General features: G+C 39.9%; 1 protein-coding gene across 1 annotated transcript in view; it reads left to right on the top strand.

The window, feature by feature from the left end:
- LOC132148959 (corticotropin-releasing factor receptor 1-like) overlaps positions 1-23,147 on the top strand; it is a 137,150-nt gene that overhangs the window by 99,306 nt on the left and 14,697 nt on the right. Inside the window, exon 7 of the mRNA XM_059557792.1 lies at positions 21,828-21,948. Within this exon, the coding sequence (XP_059413775.1) occupies positions 21,828-21,948 (121 nt within the window). The remainder of the gene's footprint in view (positions 1-21,827; positions 21,949-23,147) is intronic.

Below are 23,147 nucleotides of genomic sequence, written 5' to 3'. Positions count from 1 at the left end.
CGGCCAACCTGACAGGTTGTGTGAGAGAAAGATAAAATGTTAGAGAGAGCAGCTGGGGTTGCTGAGTCTTCTGGATGAATCCAGGTCTCAGTCAAGCCCAAGATGCTGAGTGTGGAGTTTAAAGAAAAAGCAGAAATTAAGTCCGAAAATTCCAAAGACCCACAGAGAAAGAAAGAGGTGCAGTAGAAGATGTACAGATAAGGTGCAGGTTAGCAACATTACGTTGTCGTCTGCGTGTGATGTTAGAGCATTGTTGAGAGACAACCGGAATGGTTTGGAAACACATGATAGAGGTGGAAAAGAGAGGACAGAAAAGGAGAGTTTGTATATGGAAGATAAAAAATATACTTAAGTGCCTTGCCGGTTCCGTTGCTCTGTGAAGTCGCACAGGTAAAGTTGCAGGTCTTTACACTCGTTGGTCTTCACACAAGGGGGGCTGAACTTTTCCGCTAATACTTCCGTGTCAGCGCACAGTCATCAGATAAATACAGTCTAAGACACTAAAGTGAAAACAGCTGCGGCTGCCTTGTAATTATCACAGCCAATAGCCTATAACAGGGCAATTCCTCAAATCGACGAAAATGCAAAGTAGAAATAGGCAGGAAACGAAATATCCCTTCCTAGCAGCAAGTAATAATTCAGTATTACGCAAAACACTTACGTGCAACCGTCTGTCTCTTCTGTTGACTAATACAATTTGTGTGTATATATATATATATATATCATGAATACATAGAAGTAAATCTGAATATATAGTTTTGAATATGTACTTATACGTCTGAATATATATATAGATAAAAAACTGAATATATAAATGTAAATCATGAATATACAGTACAGACCAAAAGTTTGGACACACCTTCTCATTCAAAGAGTTTTCTTTATTTTCATGACTATGAAAATTGTAGTCACACTGAAGGCATCAAGGGCTATTTGACCAAGAAGGAGAGTAATGGGGTGCTTCGCTAGATGACCTGGCTTCCACAGTCACCGGACCTGAACCCAATCGAGATGGTTTAGGGGTGAGCTGGACCGCAGACAGAAGGCAAAAGGGCCAACAAGCGCTAAGCATCTCTCGAGGAACTCCTTCAAGACTGTTGGAAGACCATTTCAGGTGACTACCTCTTGAAGCTCATCAAAAGAATACCAAGAGTGTGCAAAGCAGTAATCAAATCAAAAGGTGGCATTTTTGAAGAACCTAGAATATGACATATTTTCAGTTGTTTCACACTTTTTTGTTATGTATATAATTCCATATATAATTCCACATGTGTTAATTCATAGTTTTGATGCCTTCAGTGTGAATCTACAATTTTCATAGTCATGAAAATATAGAAAACTCTTTGAATGAGAAGGTGTGTCCAAACTTTTGGTCTGTACTGTATGTATAGAAGTTAATCTGAATGTATATAAATGTAAATCTGTATATACAGTCTTCATCATAAATATACATAAATATAAATATATCTTTATTAATAGGCATGTCAATATAGGTAGATATTCTTAATGCTTTTTTTATGAAAACAGTATGTCTATGTATCCTGTACATGTCTCAATGCAGGTATTGTACTATATTAATTATTGTAATTATTGCTGTCCATCACATGCTGTTGCAATTATCTAATTAAAATCACTATTTGATAACCGATGATATTGTGTAGAAAAATCTTTTTTTTTTACACAGATTTACACTGTCACCATGAGGACCTATTGGTACCACCAGCCTTTTTAAAGTAGAGAGAAAATACTAATTTTGGTTAAGATTAGCAAGATGCACTTAAAATAATTTATATAGTGCAATATCTTCATTGATACCAGTATACAGGATGTATAGGCATAATGTTTTCATAAAATAAAATAAAAAATATATATATTGACATGCCTGATAATAAAGATGTAATTGTATAAGTTTGTAGACAATAAATATTTTCAGATTTAAAATATTAAGGATTTATTCATATATATTTTGATTTACAGTTTTATTTTCAGAATTATAACCAAATATTCACTATTTATATTTATATATTTTGATTTATTCTGCACTGTCACTAAGATTACAGAACGCTGTAACCTCTCACGTCATTTTAGAAATGGCCTTGTATTCTATATCAGTGCTCACCTGTCAACCGAGTTTAACCTGGCTCCTCTGTCATTCACAAAATGAGAACAAAAAACAGAAGGCATCAAAGTATGAAAGGAGAGCAAAGCTGCGGTGGGTGGCACCATTGAAGGGCTCACCTGCAACAGCTCAGGTCAACATAACAGTGACAAGCCACTGTTGGCAGCTAGCTTTTTTCATCTGGTTTCTTGACGAAAGGCTAGACTGGGAGAATCTTCCTGTCCTGTGTGACACACAAACCTTCTTACATGTCCCCTCAGGGCAGAGACAGGAGGGAATACAGAGAAACAGAATGACAGTAAACACCATAGTGTTTCTCTACATATAATGCCTCAAAATAAACCATAATAAATGCAAACTGAAAACCTGAGGCACTTTATCCCACAAGGAAAATCTTTTTATCTCTAAAAAGTACTTTTCTAAGGAAAATAGTGCATATATTTATCTTTGAAAGCTCCATAGTGGCTTTGATTATGTGTGTCTAACTAAATTTAATAATGCTTCATTGTTTCATACAAACAAATCCACAAACTAGAATAGCATGTGTCCTGCTAAATTTTGTTAAACAATTGTTCATTAGATGTCCCCTGGCAAAACTAATGAAAAAAAAAAATCACACAAATAAAATCACAAAGCATGTTTTGCTATGTTAAAACTGCCAAATTAGTGGGATGCGCTTTTTAACCACATCAACTCTGGGGACCCACCGGTGGGTCCAATATTGCATATGCCTAATTCTCAAAAAATCAAAATAACAGCTGGAGTGGTTAACAGTTGATGTTTATGTAGATGAAGGCTTTTTGCACAGATCTGGTTTTCCCTGAGGAGGTCGTGTAACTTTGTGTTTCACAAATGTGTTTTGTGATTTTAATCCTGTCAGAATTGACCGAAATGGTGTTTTCCATCAAACATCCTCAGTTAAAATCATTGAGCAATTATGGTCGTCTGAGAGCTGTAATCCTGTCTGTATTGGAATGACAAGCGATTGTGGTTTATTATTGTTTCACAAAGCTTGTCCTATTTTGTTTTGACCTTTGTCAAGTACTGTGAGCAAAATTTGTTGTTTTGTTTTTAGGATTATTGTTTTTTTTTTTTTTTTTTTTTGCCAGGTGCATGTTCTTTATGGACTTTCTTTGCCAACATTCTGAGTAAAATACCAGTTAACTTCCCATCTGAACATTGTTTTTATATATTCTTCATTGTATCTATTTAGTTTGACATTTAATTGACAGTTAAGACATTTTTATTTTTTACATAAACTGTTTTTTCGACTTTCTATTTATCAAAGAATCAACAAAAGGACCCCTCCCATAAATTCATAGTTTCCACACAAAATAATAAGATTCACGTTTTCAGCATTTATAATAATAAGAAATATTTAAATATTTTGAGTACCAAATGAGCATTTATTAAGGAACATGTGACATTGGAGCAATAGCTGCTTGAAAATTCAGCCTTGCCATCACCTGAATAAATTATATTTTAAAATATATTAAAATAGAAAACACCTATTGCAAAATGTAATTTTTTTTATTGTATTTTTGAGGGAATGAGTGCAGCCTTGGTGTGCATAAGAGACTTCTTCCAAAAAAAATGTCTTGGTTACGTATAGTAACCCTGGGTCTCTGATGGAGGGAACGGAAACGAGTGTTGGAACGACAGTATGGGGGTCATCCTTGAGAGCCCCAGTCACCTCTAAGAGTTTCAGAAAAGGCCAATGAAATTGGTGTGCTGAATATGCTGAATATATGGGTATATAAGGCAAGCCACGTGCAAGCTCTACTACAGTTTGTTCTGAGAAGTCAAGGTAGTGTCTCAGCCACATCAGTGATCAGTTGTGGCCAGTTGGACATATGTCTCCATTCTGTGAATCAGCTCTACATATGTCTGCTAGTGACTAGTGAGGCGCTGTGTCCCAATTCCAGTGGAGTGGAGTGAGCCCTCACTCCCAGCGGACATGGCACAACCTCGGCTTGATATGGCCCAGAAATGCCATGCACAATCCAGTGGGCTGTTCTTTGTTTGGAAACAGCCTTCCCCTTCTGCTGACCTCCAAAGCAGACAAAGATGTGTTTGGATTGTCTGAAGCTCTGGGTTTGATCTACATTAATGCACAAAGCGTGTACTGGACACATGGTTTCCCTCCTCTGGATAAAATGCTTGCAGGTTCACCTCTTGTTCCCTGAAAGGAGTAGTGGGAACTTTGAGCACATATCCAGGTCTGGGTCTCAAGATAACATGAGAGTAGTCCAGCCCAAATTCTAGGCACAAATCACTAATTGAGAGAGCCTGTAAGTTTCCCACCCTTTTGAACGACATGCAAGTCAGAAAGGCCAACTTCAGAGAGCGCACACTACACTCCACCTATTTGCTGGACTTTCTGTAGACTTTGCAGGACCACAAAAGGATCCCAAAAGAGATTCAACTTCTGAGTGCCTCTTAGGAATCTAACTATCAGGCCGTGCTTTCCCAATGACCTGTATCCACAAGGCCATATTTTGCTGCTATTGCACCCACATATATCTTCAAAGTGGAGGCAGACAGGTGCTTTTCAAGGGCTTCTTGTAAAAAGGAAAGCACTGACCCAAGGGTCCTCGCCTCGAATGGAACACCACATTGTGAAAATACACCACTTCAGGGCATAGAGCTACCTTGTAGATGATACTTAAGATAGTATCTACCACAGCTGGAGCTTATTCAGATGCTCTGCACAGGTGAAAGCATGCTCTTCTCCTAGTTGACCACAAGCCAGGTGTGAAATGACCTGTTCCCTGTGTTCCCGTAGTGGGACCAGTGCGGCCTCCGGAGGAAGACCTTGTACTGATATGCCCATCCTTCGAAGACAAACCGAAGAAACGGTCTATGACTAGGAAGGATAGAGACACGAAAGTATGTGTCCTTCATGTAGAGCTGAAGATCTTTGCCAGAACCCAACAGGACCCGAGAGACATGACGGGTTCGGGCTTAACTTATATCATTTTACACGGGCTCGGGCCGGGCTTGCGCTTGTGCTTTGGCTTGGTGTGAGAAACTGAAAAGCCACTGTCAGCCCAATGCCCTGGATTCCCCTCAGCAAGCTGTCATGCGTAAATGCCATGAAGACTGGCTTGCGCGTAAAGTGAATGTTGTCACACTCAGACAGGGAATACCATACATGCTTATGCTCGCACTTTTCTGCAGGCCAAGGCTGCAGATGCATTAGATATGGAGATACGAGACCAAGAGCTCTCCGTAGTTGAACCCACTAATCTTCCGGCAAAAAAAGCGAATTTTGCAGAGTGGGAAAATGTACAGCAACTTGACCGGGAAGATGATGAGGTCACTCACTACATTGAAACAGCTGTCAAGGAAAATGAAATGGATGTTCTTGGCTAGTGGAAGATCAACAAACCATCCTACCCAAAACTTGCAAAATTAGCCAGATCATTGTGGAGAGAAGTGGCAAAGCAAATCCCACGGAGCCTTTATCTTATCTTTATCTTATATATATTTTTATTGCCAAATACCCATCTTAATTTAGAATTTATCTTAATTTAATTTGTTAAGAAGGACTTTTTATTGGTGTGTTGGCCTATTTATAGGCTAGGTGTTTGCATAGGCCTATTTAGAGTGATGAGATGTTACGATGCAGAGGACTTATTTTATTTCTTTGTTCTTACTTCCAAGTGGCCTATAGCCTTAGTCATGAGTAAATTATGTTAAAACATGTATAAATGACTTATTCTTGACAAAAGGCAAAAGAGCTGTGTGGTGTGCACATTTGAATAATGTCAGGCTGTAAACGGTTTCGGGCTTTTAAAAAGCTGTCAATCAAAATGTACTTGTTGGGCTTGGGGCGAATTCTACCTTCTACCAGCTCTATCTTCAGGTCTATCGCCACAAACCAATCCTTGTGTCTGACACATGTGAGCATGTGTTTGACTGTGAACATTCTGAACGGGAGCTTGTTAAGGGCCCAATTCAACACTCGTAGATGTAGGACCGGCCTCATACCACCACCTTTCTTGGGTATTATGAAGTAAGGGCTGTAGAATGGGGGGCAGGCTCTACTGCATCCTTCACTGCTCACACTGAGGTAAAGATTACACCACTGTACCTGAGCGGGCACCTGAGGAACCGAATTGTGTAACTGAACTGGATTGTCCTGACCAGCCAGCATGACAGGCTGGGAAGCAATAAACATGCATCCAGTTACTGTACTAGCGGTACTAATGGGACAATACCCAGGGTACCCAAGGCGGGGAGCCTGCAGGAAGGCAGAGCATGGTCCATAACATCGGGAGGTCTTGCATGTACTGACCTTGGTCCAGGGGCTGGAGGCAGCTGAGGAGCCACATAAAGCACTTACCTGAACTTGAACATGAGGCATCAGAATACAGGAAGGTGAAGGAGTCACCTTGAGATGAGAGCCACAAACACTGTGATGAAGCATGAAACCCATGGAAGGAGGAAACTTCTCTTTTATTGAAAATGTAAAATTCCCCCAAGAGGAATGAGGCCCACCTGCAATCCTGGGGCAAACAGGTGTGTAGCCTCTCCATCCCTTGGTTGCCTATCTCAGGACCTCTTTGAAGGTTCCTAGTAGCCTGACGTGGGCAGTGAGGATGAAGGAGCCAGCAAAGTGTGTCCTGTTCAAAAGCGGTGTATTCTATGTCTTTGTGAGATTCCCATGCACTTCCAGGAAGAAAGGCATTGGGGTCGAGGGCACAATGCTCATGTCGGCTTGCGCAAGCACAGCTGCAAACTCTGTGCCAGGCTCAGACTGGGCTGGAACACCAGACGTTGGCAGACCAGCAGTGTCCTCCACATCAGAAGGTCTTCCTCTTAAGCTCTGAATGAGAAATTAACTTCACCCATTGGTGAGCCATCTAATTTATCCAAAAACTTAACCGGTGTAACAGTGCAGTCCAGGGGGACAGGGAGCAACGCGGGAAGCTCTCAATCTCTTCCTTGAGAAGACATATGAAAGCTATGACCGCAACTTTCTGATGGTCATATTCTGGCAATGAGAACATGATCCACCAACAAAAACTTTGTCAGTGTGAGCATGGCCCAATTACAGAATGCAGCAATCCTGGTCATCGGAGGGAGAGAAAAATCCCCCACAACCAGAAGAACACGGATGGAATGGCATCTTTGAAAAGATGCGAACCGCTGTGTGATGCTCTTTTAAACTAACTTTACTCTTTAAAAATGGAAATTTCGCTCTTAACATCTGCCAAGCATCCATGGGAAGTGCCTCACACTTGTCTGTGCAGCACGAGAGAGACCACTGAATGTGCTGAATAATATAGTGGTAATTTGAGATGATCAGAAAAGTTTGCTTCTCATATGAGATGAGTTGAATTGCTCCAAAGTAGAGCTTGCACATGGCCAGCCTTATATACCCATCTATATGGGCCTGGCCTCGCATGCACATTGTACACACCAATTTAATTAGCCTTTTCTGATATTCACAGAGGTGATTTAGGCTCTCAAGGATGACCCCAACACACATAGGAGTGAACGTCAGAAAGGGAACTATTCTTACCATGAGGAACTATTCTTATGAGTGTTATGAGATTCAACAAAATTTTTAAGTCAGTTTAATGTAATTTATGTTGAAATTACTTGCACAACCAAATTTAAGGCAGCATGTTAAAATAGGTGATTTTTATTTATTTATTTTTTAATATAATTTTTTTGGTTTTAGTTAACAATAGTAACCCTGTTAATGACCCCAATCTTTTGATCGGTATTGTGTGTGTGTATGTATATATATATATATATATATATATATATATATATATATATATATATAACTACTATACAACTACTTTCATCTGAATAGTGCTTTAGAAATGTGATAACTAAGTGACTCTCGAAAAAGTCAGAAGTAAACTTATTCTTCCTTTAAGCTGCACTAGATGAGGAGGACCTCTGCTCTTCTATTTCTGTGCATGCTTACGCAATGAGAGTCAGCAGGGTGATAGAGTCAGCAGACCTCGGAGCACATGGCCACTGTATGAGGCAATGGAACTTCGCCAGCACCCCCACTGTATTGTGTGAGTGGATGGACAGGTCGTTCTTACTGGGACCCAGCACGGGATGTTACCAGTACATCTGCACACCATTTGTGCTCAGGGACGCTCTAGGAGGTTCGTTCCTCTGGTGCTGCAAGCTTGTTAGCACTGAGCTCCTGCAAAGAGTGCGGCCTGCTTTAGCTCCCTGCAGTTTATTATTTTGGTTACCTTGTTAATGGCCTAAAATTGCATCACTCAGAGCTTTTGCCTGTGATCCCTCTCAACATCAGCTGCAGAGGATTGTGATTGTGGAGCCTACTCTGAGCGGGCGATTATTCGTGAAAGGACACATCCTTAGCAGAAAAGGCTTGGTGCAGTGGATCAATGAGAAGTGAGTGATGAGGGGGGACTTAAATAGACAGCTATGGTAACGCACTCCTATTAGCGCAGGCAGTGGGAATGCTAATAACTAAAACACATGCAGTGGTGAGCAGGCACCAGAAGACTGCAAGACCCATGCAGAGACTCAGAAGTAAGAGTCATGTGAAAGGAAGTGTTGCATAAAAAAATTTTATGAGTAGAGATTCACAACTGCTTTTTGCATTTAGGTATAGATTTTAGGAGGGGGAGAATGTAATTTTTAAATGTATTATTAGTGTGGTAATTACTAAAACAACAGAAAGGAGGACACTTTACAGGATTCAGTGAAGCCAGGATAAAAACTGCAAAATAATATCAAAGCTACAAGCAATAACTGGATACTGGATAGTTCACCCAAAAATTAAAATTCTGTCATCATTTACTCACCCTCATGTTGTTCCATGTTTTTTATTTTTTCCACTGAATACAAAAGAAGATACTTAGAAGAATGTGGGTAACCAAACAGTTGCTGGTAGTCACATTCATAGTACGAAGGAAAAAAAATACTGTGGAAGTCATTGGCTACAAGCATCTGTTTGCTTACCCAAATTCTTCAAAGTATCTTATTTAGTATTCAAAATAATAAGGAAATTACTCTCTGGGAATGAGAGTGTGTATAAGAAGATATTTAAATATAGTAAAATTATTGCTCTAAAGGCAACTTTCCTTACCTTAAGTATGTGCATGCATGCATCTACACTGCAGCTACAATTGCATAAATTGTTATAAGATTGTTTTAAATATTCCATTGAATATAGAATATGTTGATAGTTGACAAAAATGGTTGATTATGTGTTTCAATTGTACTTCACTCATATTAACTTAAACACAGCAGGAGTTAATTATTTATTAACAGAAGATACAAAGGAGGGGATAAATGTGGCCAAAGCACGCACTCCCCACTTCGTTGTGTGAGGCTCCATTCACAACAGGTGTGCTCCATCACACGCCGCCAGCTCTGGCTCATCCAGCGCCCCTCCTCTCACACACCCACTCCTGTCGGGAGCCTGGTGAAGGGCGGCGATTTAGGACGGGTTGCCAATGATAATCAGGGAGGAGGCAGCTGACTCATCACAATCTATATATATATATATATATATATATATATATATATATATATATATATATATATATATATATATATATATATATTGGATAAAGTATCAAATAATGAGGATCTTAAAAGGAGGACAAATGAGCATTTGACTCAAGGGTGTGCTGGTAGGCAGACATGGCATTTCAAAACCGAACTGTCTGACCTAAAACTGGACAGATGGACACCCTATTGTCAATACTGAAATTATAAATTTAATTTATTAAAAATTACCTTTCATAATGAAGCTCAGTTGTAGTGCATCATTCAAAATTGAACAGAGAACAAAAATTCTTCCTTTTTATTTGTGGTAGCAGTCAAGATTCAGAAATTCAAAGAAACTTTGTGACTAAAGCCCTATTTGAAAATTATTTTGGGGGTGGGGGGGGGGGGGTGGTGTTGGTAGAAACTCCACTCAGGCAGCTTGAGTGGTGTAATGATTAGATTGTCTCCTGCCAACCTGGATTTGCCTTCTCTGGCATCTGTACCACAGGCTTGTCAGCACTGACTTGTTCCTGTCCCTCCTCCAGCAACCACACTGCAGCCAGACAGTTGCCATGCTCCCTGGATATCCAGCAAAGCTTGAACATGTTCATCCTTTAAAGTCTGTTTGTTTTTAGATGGCAAAGCCCGTTTTGCAAAGTTATGCTTAATCTGCTCTTTTAAATGTTAGGGTATATACAATATGTTCACTGGTAAAGATTTTGCTGTACCGTTAACACCATATATTATATTATATTGGTATTATATTGGTATATCAGTAAGCACGGCTGCTATATGTGTAAGCAAGAGTGATAGAGAAAGGTGGAGAAATGCAAAAGTGTAGAACAGGACTATGTAGGATTAAAACTGCAAAAATAATGCAATACATAAATATTGAGGAAGGGCAAATGATAAATAAATGTGTATATTGCACAAAATAAATTATAAATAATTCACATAATTTACTATAGTATAAGTCCTACATACACTACATGCATACATACAAACATACATATTTTTTTATTTATGCTGACGACAATGCTATTGAACCAACAGAGATTCTGATTTATAGGCTTAGGATATTAAGTTTGTTTGTTTGTTTAGTAAAATCATAGTAATAATAATTTATTTAAAAAAAATCTTAAATGTATTTAAAATAAAATACATATATAGTTAAAATATTCAAATCAGTATTTTGTGTCTGGGTTTATTCTGCGATAACAACTGACTGGATGTATAATATCCCTTACTTGACATTTTATGTATATAGCTAACATCAGTGGTTCTCAACTGGTTTGGCCATGGTACCCACATTTTCCCATCTTCAACAAGCTGCAACCCACTTTTCTACGATATACCTGTATATAATAAATTTGTTAATAAATAAATAAATATATAAAAAACTATTATTTCACAAAAAAATTTGAAACGCACATAAGTACCATCCCACTTTACTTAACATACACATAAATTGTAAGAGCCGAGCACACCGTTTGCTGCTTCACCGGAGTGTTACAACTGGTTATCAACTGGTATGGGTGTTACGGTGCGATTCAGCGGTTCGTCTGGGTTTCCTGCTGCAGCTCCCGCGTTCCCCTGAGCGCTTCATCACCACTAAAAGAGTTATTTCTATTGAGCTAAAATAGAACAGGCTGAGTTTGCATCCTTTCAAAGATAGTTGTACAAGGTTCTCCCATTCCGGTTGGCCTTGTCTCCCCATGTCTTTACGAAAGTCGCGAAGGGAGCCCTGGCTCCTCTCAGGGAATGAGGTGTCCGTATCCTCAACTACCTCGGTGACTGGCTGATTCTAGCTCACTCTCGAGCACGGTTGTGCAAGCACAAGGATCTGGTGCTAAGACACCTCGCCCGGCTGGGTCTCCGGGTCAACTGGGAAAAGAGCAAACTCTCCCCTGTGCAGAGGATCTATTTTCTCGGTATGGAAATAGACTCGGTCACCATGTTCACGCAGCTTATGAACGAGCATGCGCAGTCAATTGCCTTAAACAATTCGTGGGCAAGAGAGCGATTCAACTGAAACTGTTTCAGAGTCTCGTCCTGGGGAAAGGAGACTCCACCCCCAGTCGGTTCAGCTGATTTGGGAACGCTTCGGAGACGTTCAGGTAGACTTGTTTGCCTCTCCAGAAAACTCCCACTGCCAGTTGTTTTACTCTCTGACCGAGGGCACCCTTGGCACGGCGCACAGCTGGTCGTTTCCCCCAGTGAGCCTTCTTGCACAGACGTTGTGCAAGATCAGGGAGGACGAGGAGCAGGTCCTCATGGTTGCACCCTTTTGGCCCGGCCGGACCTTATTCCCCGAACTTGTACTCCTCGCGACAGCCCCTCCCTGGCCAATTCCTCTGAGGAAAGACCTTTTTTCTCAGAGACAGGGCACCCCCTGCTACCCATGTCCCGATATTTGGAACCTACATGTGTGGGTTCTGGACAGGTCACAGAAGGTTTAGGTGCCTTGCCACCTCAGGTGGTAGCTACCATCACTTCAGCTAGAGCCTTGTCCACCAGACACACCTATGCTTTGAAGTGGAACCTCTTTGTCACTTGGTCTTCTTCATGTCGTTAGGACCCCTTGAGATGCCCGATCGGGTCAGTGCTTTCCTTTCTTCAGGAATGGTTGGAATGAAGGCTGTCTCCTTCCACCCTGAAGGTCTATGTGGCCACCATTTCGGCTCACCATGACCCTATTGAAGGTAAGTCTCTTGGGAAGCATGATCTGCTCAATCCACCTAGCCCTCAGCAGGTTCCCTCTTGGGACCTTGCAGTGGTTCTATCGGCACTGCAGAGGGCTCCCTTCAAACCTTTGCTCTCAGTTGAGCCAAAGTATCTATCTTTGAAAACTGCGCTCCTGACGGCTTTGGCTTCGGTGAAGAGGGCCGGGGACCTGCAGGCATTTTCAGTTGACGAAGCGTGCCTGGAATTTGGGCCAGCCAACTCTCACGTTATCTTAAGACCCCGGCCTGGGTATGTGCCCAAAGTTCCCACCACTCCCTTTAGAGATCAGGTGGTGAACTTGCAAACACTGCCCCTAGAGGAGGCAGACCCAGCCCTGGCACTGCTCTGTCCAGTACGTGCGCTTCGCACTTACATGGACAGAACTCAGTGCCTTAGGACCTCAGACCAGCTCTTTGTTTGTTACGGAGGCCACCAGAAGGGAAAGGCTGTCTCCAAGCAGAGGTTACCATGTCCCCTAGGGGTGAGAGCTCACTCAACTAGGAGTGTAGCTTCCTCCTGGGCGCTGGGGCATGGCGCCTCGCTAACAGACATCTGTAGAGCTGCGGGCTGGGCGACGCCTAACACATTTGCAAGATTTTATAATCTCCGTGTAGAGCCTGTGTCCTCCCGGGTACTCGCCCCTTCAGGCCAGTAAGGACCTGCTCGGTGTCAATCCGCTTGCTGCGCCATTCCACTCTACGGACTGGATGTATGCGCTATTCCCCTCAGGTGAGTTCCTCAGTTCAGAACCCTGGGTTCCTCCAGCACTGTTGATGTCCAGCACTTGCGTGCATGCCCTATCGGTCAGCCCTGTGTGGGACTAGGTGCCTCCATTTGTTGTGATTCCCCTTCTGGGCAATCCCACGTGTGTATTTCCACAGTAAGTCTCTTCGTAGCATGTGTCTTTCCCTTGGCAAGCACCTTGCCGGCTCTGTCGTTGAAACTTCCACCCTGCAGGCTGGGTTCCCTAAGAGTTCATGTGTATCACCACCTTGGTCAATACCTGCCTTTGTAAGTCCTCCTATGAGCAGGCAGCCTGCTAGCATACATCCAGCTACCCAGTGTATTCTGTGTCAGCTATAGGCCCTCACTCGTGCTGGCCTCACGACAAGGTGCTATCACTCACACAGGTCACTGGAAGACAGCCATGTGGCGTTTTGTAAGGGACCCCATTCGTCAGTCTCTTTCTGACATAACGTAGAATGTGACCGACTGAAAGGGAAAGTCTCGGTTACGTATGTAACCCTCGTTCCCTGAAGGAGGGAACGGAGACGTTACGTCCCCTCGCCACATCGCTGTTCTGCTGAGCAACCGGGTCTCTGGGCTTGGCTCCTCAGCGAAGACTTGAGTGTGAGTTGCTCGTGCTTCTCCTTATATACCCGCTCTGCGGGGCGGAGTTCAAGATGCCTATATACACTGTATATTGTAATTTATTGTGATCTGTCAATACTGTGTCTGTGATATAAATGTATTGAATATTATCATTATTTTTGTTAAACTGTACCTTAGGTCATATTGCAGTTCAGATTAGCTAATGCAGTTTTGAATTTAAAATAAATCATTATTATGCGACATGAATAGGATTAGTTCTGTATTAATTGTTTGTTTCATGAGTGCTGCAGCGGGCATACCCCCAGGTTTCCACTTGGGAGAACTTATGGCCACTTGTCACCAGCACTGCCAGCCTGTCAGCACCAACAGTGCCTCCCTGACCCCCACCCTCAGCTGCCATGGTGATGGTTGGCGACATGAGTACTAGTGCACTGTGTGTAATCTGAGTGTGCATTGAGCAGTTAGAGATGTGTAGACCTCCCGCTTTGAGGTACTGTAATTGCCACAATTTTATTCCTTAAGTGATGTGCTGCTTTTAAAGGAACTAATGCTTTATTGATCTAATTATAAAATTTTCCATTAAATCTGGTTAGGCTAGCCTGGGGGTAGGCAAGTTCGGTCCTAGAGAGCCGCAATCCTGCAGAGTTCAGCTCCAACCCTGAAAAAAACCTTTACCTGCCTGTAGCTTTAGTAATCCTGAAGACGTGGATGAGCTTGTTCAGGTTTGTTTGATTAGGGTTGAAGCTGAACTCTGCAGGACTGTGCCTGTTTTTAAATAATTGAGTAAAAAAAATATTAGTTTGTGCAAGGTATGAATGTACCAAAATTAAATATCTGCTTCATTTGTGTGTGTGTGTGGCATCATGGAAATGTCAGTTCAATAATTATTTTTTTGTTCTAATAAGTAAAATAGTGGACAATTAAAACGATTTTTCCTTATTTTTATTTATTTTTTCAAAGATTTTACAAGGATCGTTAGCTTTTTAAAATAGTTCTACAGCCTGTCTGATATACGAAACAATGACAATTTCTTCATGCTCTTTTGCCCCTGATCATATCCTCGTGTACAATATGTAACCCTTTGAGAAAAGAAGGCAGCAGTGGCCCAGTTTTACACTATTGACAGTTTTTAAGGCATAGTATTAGTAGTAGTAGTAGTAGCCCTTTATTTGCACTAGTCACAAGTACCAGCGAAATTAGCCATCAAAATGTCCATACATACATGACAAGGGGGTAGACAGGACAGGAAGACAGATATATATATATATATATATATCAATTACTGTTCAATATTAATTAGTCCAGAGACTGACTTTCAGTAGAGCTGAAATTTCAATTTTAACTAGAATTGGAAAAAATCCTAAAATAATTTAAATTGTTAAAATTGGCAGTGGCGCATTGATTATTTTTCTGCATAAACATGCACACACAAAGATTTATTTAAATCAGTAAGATTGTTGTTATAAAGTTTATTGTTGTACATTGTCAAAAAAACAAAAAAAAACACTTTCGGTTTTTTTCACATTTCAAATTGTTTCTTGCTGGTTCTTTGTAATTTTTTGTGAAATTTAGTAGAAATTTCTGTATTCAATTTTTTCTCTGCCTTTTTTGGGGGGGGGGGGGGGGGGGTAAATGTTTGGTCACTTAATTTGTGTGCACTTTATTTATTTGTCTAGGAAATTGTTTCTGAATGAGAAGTGGAAGCCATCATCTATTACCTGAGTTCATTTTTCCTAGTCTTACGTCCCAAACCGTATCATCTTTGTTTGCTTGTGCTCATCGATCCAGAAGGAACTGTGTCCTTTATCTGTTATAACACTGTTTTTCTTCTTAGATCAGAGATGGATTTTCTGCTGCTTTGTTTTTAATGATGAATAATTTAGGTCTTTCACACAGCTGCACATGCTAAATGAGTCGCACACAAATATGCTATTACATAGTGGGCTGGATCGGTATTGCATATGTGGCCTTTTCCTGTGTGACTCACAGGGATTTAGAGGCTCGTTTGGGGCACTGATGTGGGATGGGAAACAGGGTCAATCACAGTGCACTTCAGTAGAGTCACAGTGGACATCCATGTGAACGTCTTCTGGAGGAGGTCATTGGGAGGTAAGAGTCACTTGCTGCAAATGTCATTGAGCTTCAGTGAGTAGTATTGAGTAGTTTACACAAAAAGGAATATTCAGTCATCATTTACTCACCACCATATTGTTTCAGACCTTTATGCTTTTATTTTCTCCATGGATTACAAAAGGAGAGGTTTTATGCAGCGCTTTAAAATACAACACAACAGTTCTTACACTTTTTTAAGCTTCCTAAAGGACAAAAATACATAAAAGAATAAAATAGTCATGTAACTTGTAGTGCTATTGTTTAAGACTACTGAAGTCTGTGTAAGGATCAGAATGAAATGTTACCGAAATGTCATTTAGCAAATTTCATTCTCCATTTCACATATTCAAACTGGCACATCGCATTCGGTTATGATACATGCATGAAACCCAGAAGAATCTGTGCTATAATTTAGTCTAGATTATCACTAGCATTCTAGATTGCCATTCATCAATTGTTTTGTATTATTATCAATTTCAACATTTCTAATGCTGTAGCTACTAATACTGATTTGTTTGATCAGTTGAAAAAAAATTATATAGGTATGCTTAGTTCTTAACGTTTCTAAGGACTGTCACTGAACATTTTACCTCAGATTGAAAATTAGACGTTCTTACCTGAAAAAACGACAAACGCGATCTTTTTCCACGTTTATGACTTCCTCATGTTGTCTTTGAATAATCTATGGTTGGTTGCATAACATTCTGGGTATTTCCCAATCGTCTTTTGCGGCCTGCTACTCCACTATTTTAATTACCTGAAGTGTGTTCGGTTGTGACCTGGTAAATCCACTAGATGCTGAGCTTCTCGTCTGGTGTGCAACCCCCTTTAGGGTAGGGTTTAGTGTAGGTGGTATGTTTTTTTTTGTTGTTGTTGTTGTTGTTGTTGTTTTCAAATGCGCCACAGACAGGTTTATAAATAATGAGTCTGGGTTGCCACATATATGTACAACACTTTAATGTTTTTATTGCATTTTATTCAGCATTAAACTTTTTTTTCTTTCTTTTTGGTGCTTCAGTTTTGAAAAAAGCAGTGTTAATTAAAAAACAATTGTATTGTGTTTCACAGAAAAACAGCAGCATATATTTCTACACACACACACACACACATAGTATGTCGAAACACACGAAAACATTAATCAGTTCTCTCACATAAAGCAACTGAAAACTGCAGGGGGTGAAATTAATGAGAGAATAGCAGTAAGAGTCAAATTTGTTATTTGCCATTATGTGGGAAATCACATCCTACGAGAAACATCTCTAACTATACACCACGTTAACAGGATTTAATTAACAGAAAGTACAGCCACATCTGCATACAGCCACATCTATCACTGCCAGTTTGATTGTGTGTGTGTACAGTTTGTGTGTGCAGATTTATGGGCATACCATCCATAACTAATGAGAAAGTAATGTCAGAGGCAGCTGCTCAGAGTGTTGTGTGAACGAGGTCAGGGAACCGCATAAGCGGCAGATACTCTGCTGCTAAACGCCCAGAGCTTGTGTTTTCACAAGGACGACACTGGCTTCATAGCTGTCCTTCAAGAGAAGTCATCCTCACCCTCTCCCATTGTTTTTTCTGTATTCATCCATCACACTAGAAATTTCAGTCAGTTAACTGAGGAGGGAAATTAATTTCAATACAGACTTGTGGCATAACCCCTGAAATGCAGTGCTTACAGTAGCTATAACTATTTTTGAAAGGCAAGCAAAGATAAAAAAAAATTGTGCTATTCGTTTACATATTGTAATTGGTGCTATTAGTTAATAAACTTTTTTTTTAACTAATCACATGATATGCTGATTTATTTAAATTAATGACAATTTATTATTGTTATAGTTGTTGGAGTGAAGAAGACACTGGAAATTCAACACTGACTTTCACAAAAGCCAACTTAACATAAACAAGAATGGACACAGAATAAGGGAAAACAGAGAATTTGTAGGGGAGCAAACAAAAGGTACTGATGAGAGAATTAAATCAAACACAGGTGAACGAAATGACAATTAGGAGTTAAAGTAAAACTAGGTCACAGGTGAAATGAAAACAATGAAAATTAGACCAAAAACTTAACATAACCCTAACATAACTCCCCCCTCCTGGAAGGCGCGTCCCGCACCGTAACAGTACCATCTGGGAGGGAGGGCGGGCGCCCAGGGTGGAAACAAGGATGGCCTCCAGAGTGGATCAGGGAGCTCCAGGAGCCATGGCGGAGCAGTCAATTCAGGTTGCCATGGAGTAACAGGTAACTCAGGTGGCTGTGGTGTATCAGGAGACTCAGGAGGCCAAGGCGGATCCTCTGTGGCCTTGGCTTGCTTTGCCTCGGTTAAAAATAAATTATTGGGGACATTTAGGAATCCTGGGGGTCGCTCAGGAGGAGCGGGCTCTGGTGGGCGCTCTGGAAGAGAAGGGCTGTCTAAAACGGGGCTGGATGGAACAGGGGAGGTGAATGAGTCTTAGGAGAAGATGGAGAGCTTAACTGTCTCTTAAAGGGAATGGAAGATGAGACTCTGATTGGTTTATTGCACGTTACGCCCAAAAAACACCCATTACTCATTAAGAGAATAGGGACAACCTGTTTAGACCATTCGCCAGGGCGCGAAAAACCCGTTTTTCCATCATTAAAATAGCAAAAGTGGATTTAGACATGTCCTGAGTGCACCTGCGCCGTGCGCTTTACACTTTGCATTTAGACATGTCATCTCTTCTTCCTAAGTCTCTGAAACTGGCGATTACCATTCAGAAGACGGTGTGCCTTCCCATCTGTCACCAGGAAAACTGCATCATCATTTTCACAATCAATCCATCTATCCTGCAGATGTCAGATGGCTTTCTCCCCACCGTGTTTATCACAGATAGTTTTATAGGCGGGGGTTTATTTATATCCGTTCTCAAACAAAATGTTGTTTCAGTACCTTGATCTTGCTGTACAATCTGACAAAAAGTCAAAATAATTAACTGAGGTGGAGCTTCCAGCTGAGAAATGTGGTTTGGCTCGAGTAAAGGATCTGGTTTGGGTAAAGAGTGTGTGAGAGAGACTTGTTATATTTGTAATTATTTTAAAAATGTGTTACACATAGTCATGAATCAGAAGATGTAACAGGCCATAACAATTTTTCAATTAGTCAGTTTCAATTCTGTTGCTGTCAAACTGTGTTAACAAGGTAGAGAAAAGTGTTGACAGTACGTAACAGAAGTGACAGTTATACACAGAGAAACACACACATGCATACATGACTGGCAGTTCTGTTACATACTGTCAACACTGTTTCTCTAACTTGGTAACAGAGTTTTACAGTAACAGAACTGACACTGACTACAGTAATTGAGACAACAAGAGATTATTGCAGCTCTATTTAAATCCATTCTGCAGATTTCCCCTAAAATCACCATTGAAAAAGGCAAGAAAAACAGATTATATCCAGGCCATCTGTAATTTAAGCATATTACTGCAAACGAAAGCATAATTAAAAACTAATTTTCTTCTTTTGCCTTTTTGTAAGGAAATGTTTAAAAAAGGTTTCGCCGTCTAATGCTGGTGTTGTTTTCTTTTTAAGTTTGATCTGCTAATGAGATGCACAGGCAGAGATACGAAAGCTTTGGTGCTAAGCAATGTCATAATTCGTTTTCTTGAATCCTTTGCAATAAATGAATTTCCCCAGACTAGCAGTTTCCTGTTGAGATTACATAAATGCATGACAGAGGAGCTGCTAACTGTGTGTTTATGGGATTTGTGTGTTTGCCTGTGCAAGTGCTCATGGATCTGGGGTGAATGTGAAATGCATTAGTTTAACATTTACCAAAAAAAAAAAAAAAAATTCCAGAATGTTAGATTTTTTGTTTTTAGAAATCTAAATATATCACAGCATATAGTCATAGAAGCTCCCTTAAACAGGTAAACGTTTTCAGGGAGGTAGATGAGAAATAAATCCTCATGTTTCAGGGTACTGTACATTTCATCTACCATAACTCATCTTAAACATGCATGGAGACCATGAGAGCATTTTGTTTATGATCTATAAATGTGTCTCATTGGATCATTATGGAGATGACTGCATCAACCTGTCTGTCCTCTGCAGTGAGACTGAAGTACATTCTTAAAAATAGAGTTATTTAATGATGTTTTCTTCTCGTTTTTGGCTGCTACATGATTCTTAGAAGATTAATTACGTTATTGACATTTGCTTTTGGTTTTTGACCCTGTTGATGTTTGCTTGTGGCACTGAGAAACTGCCCTAAGAGTTTACTTATATTCATCTTCTGTGAGTTATTCTTTTATTCTTCTGATTTGGGAAGTTCTGCTGCTTATCTAATAATGATTGCTACTTTGATTTGGGGTTCACTTTGGTCAGTTGTAAATACCAGCTCCAGCCTCCAGCCTGAGATTGAGATCACAGGCAAGTTGACCTTTGAGTCACACTACTGTTAATTATGCCATAAGTTAAGAGATAGAGAGAGAAAAGCAGAAAAAGAGGGTAATTTACAACACACTGTGAAAGAATAAAAATGTACTGTATGAGGATCACTGACTGTCAAGTTCAAAGTTTAGATGTGATTGTGATTTATTTATTTTTTTAAAAATTTTTGAACCCTGTTCTTCTTTCATGCTAATCAAGAACAGCGCATCTTAACCCTTATCTATTAAAAAAGTGGTTGTTTTTTTTCCTTGCTTTATTGTTTTATCTTGCCAGTGGTGCAACGTTGAGCCTGCACTGGCATTGAAGTCTCCTTATAAAAAACAGCAGCATGACGCCCCTGATAGATGTCACATATAAACAGTCCTGAGGCCAAATAAAGGTCATACAATAACAAATTCTCACTCACTCGCAAGGCAGCAGTAGAACAAAACAAGCCAGTTATAAAATGTTTAAGCAGATGTTTTGGTAAAATTAGAAACTTGTAGAGAAATGCATCTTGATGTTGTTCTTACAGTATGTACCAGAACACATGAAAATATACAACATAAGGACAGTGAATATTTTGCACTAAATATTATTTAGCCTTTTTTGTTTATGCTAATGTACAGCTGTGATTTCTATTAGGGCAAAGCCTGGGCAGTCAGTCTGAAAGCCAAGTGCAACCCTCAACTTCTTGACCTGCTTCAAATTGACACCCATCTGACTGCCAGTTTAGCGTGGTGCTTATTAGAGCAGCTTATTCTGTGTCCCAAGGCCTTTCAGAACCAGGAAACCTGTTGTAAAATGGTGAAATGTTGGAATGTAGCTTTCAAAGCGATATCCCAATCAAAATGTTTCTCTTGAGGCACTTGTGACATTTTCTACAGTTTAAAACACACAAAGCAAGCAAGTTAGGCACCATGTTTATTATCGTTATAAGTACTAAACCATTTTTTCATTGCATCTCACCCTGACATCAAAATTGTAATGATATGAATCAAACAAAATAATGATGATGGGAAAACAGCACATTTTCACTGTCAAAGAGGTGGTTGTTGAAGGGATAGTTCACCCAAAAAAAGACAGTTCATATCACCTTACCTTTATTCTTTATCTGTGGAACATAAAAAAAAAAGTTATTTATTTTAATTTTATTTTTAATTTTTTTAGTTCGGTTCGGTTGCAACATTCTTTGAAATATCTTATTTTGTGCTCCACAGAAGTAAGAAAATCATACAGGTTTGGAATGACATGAGGGTGAGTAAATGAGAATTTTCACTTTTGAGTGAACTGTCCCTTGAAGGTTTTTTTTTTTTTATTATTATTATTATTATTATTATTATTAATAGGCATATAATCAAATTAATTTGACCACATTTTTAATCAGTTTACACCCTGTGTGTATATCATATGAGTTGTGAATATGAAATGTTCATTACTTGAAGATATAACGTGATCTGATGGGACCGCATGCTAAGAAAACTCAACAGCACAATGGATCAACCAATAAAACAACATGAAGTCATCCTGTGAAAAAGACAACAACAAGCCTTGATAGGAAGAGTGTATTTTATCTAACATCTTCACTTTTTCTTCGCTTCCATCTTTCGTGTCCTTCATCTTCCCTTCCTGTCCATTCTCAGGAGTATTCGGTGTCTGAGAAATATCATCCACTGGAACCTGATTACAGCATTTATCCTGCGAAATGCCACCTGGTTCGTGGTGCAGCTCACCATGAACCCAGAGGTGCATGAGAGTAATGTGGTGAGTAATCACATATGCAAACAAATATTCTCTTCTTACTCATATTAATTTTCTTTTAAAATACACAAACAGTTCTCACATAATCCGTTGTTATTTCTCACAATATGTGCACACCCTCTCTTTTGTTCCATCCATTGTTCATTCAAACTATTTTGCGCTTTTCGCCCCACTGTTATTCTCTCATTTTTTTGGCACACAGGCAGACAAACACAAGTTTATTAAGGAATAGTTCATTCAAAAATGAAAATTTACTCACCCAAGCTGAATTTGGTTCTTTATCAGAAAAGATTTGGAAAAATGTAGCATTACATCACATGCTCACCAACGGAACCTCTGCAGTGAATGGGTGCTGTCAGAATGAGAGTCCAAACAGCTGATAAAAACATCACAATAATCCACCCATCCACTCCAGTCCATCAGTCAACATACTGTGAAGCGAAAGAGGCAAGTTTGTAAAAAACAAACCCATTATTAATTGTTTTACTTCAAAATGTTGTGTTGATGAGTCATTAATCCATAATAATAATTTCTCCAGTGAAAAAAGTCATCTTGTCTGAAACAAGAGAGATATGTGCACAGATACAAAAAAACTGATTCACAAAAACAATGCATTTAGGTGGATTTTGGTGTAGGGGAAAACAGGGGATTGACTTATTTACTGGAGGAAGTGTTATGGATTAAAGTGAAAACACCTTTATTTTGGATGTGTATCTTACAAACATGCAGCTTTTTACTTCACAGTATATTAATTGATGGACTGGAGTGGTGTGTGGGTTACTTGTGGAAAATTATTATTATGAGGGTGAGTATTTTCATTTTTGGGTGAACGGTGTGTTTAATTGCATTCAAAAACTGTCCCTGACTTCTGGGTCTCTGTTTCTGCACTCGAACAGAGATGAAAATCTAACTAGTTTCAGAGTGTATGGTGTTGTTGGCACTACATGTGTGTTGGTGGGTGTTTTGGGAGGGAATGTTAACAGCTTGGCCCCTGAGTCACCATCCATATGCTTCCCCAAGAATTAATTACCCTCCACATTTCTGTGCTTACTTAATCAACTAAGGCAAGCAATTAATTTATCTACCTCCACGTCAATATCAGTCCCAAGGGGCTTTTCCATCTACATCCAAATTCAGCCTCATACTTTACAGTGTACATGGCGTTACGGAAAGTATTAGAGTTTGATTGCACAGTGTTTGTC

Source organism: Carassius carassius, chromosome 9 (genome assembly GCF_963082965.1).
Source record: "Carassius carassius chromosome 9, fCarCar2.1, whole genome shotgun sequence".
Taxonomy (NCBI): Eukaryota; Metazoa; Chordata; class Actinopteri; order Cypriniformes; family Cyprinidae; genus Carassius; species Carassius carassius.
Note: the sequence above shows the minus strand (reverse complement) of the source record. Positions and strands in the feature narration are given on the sequence as shown.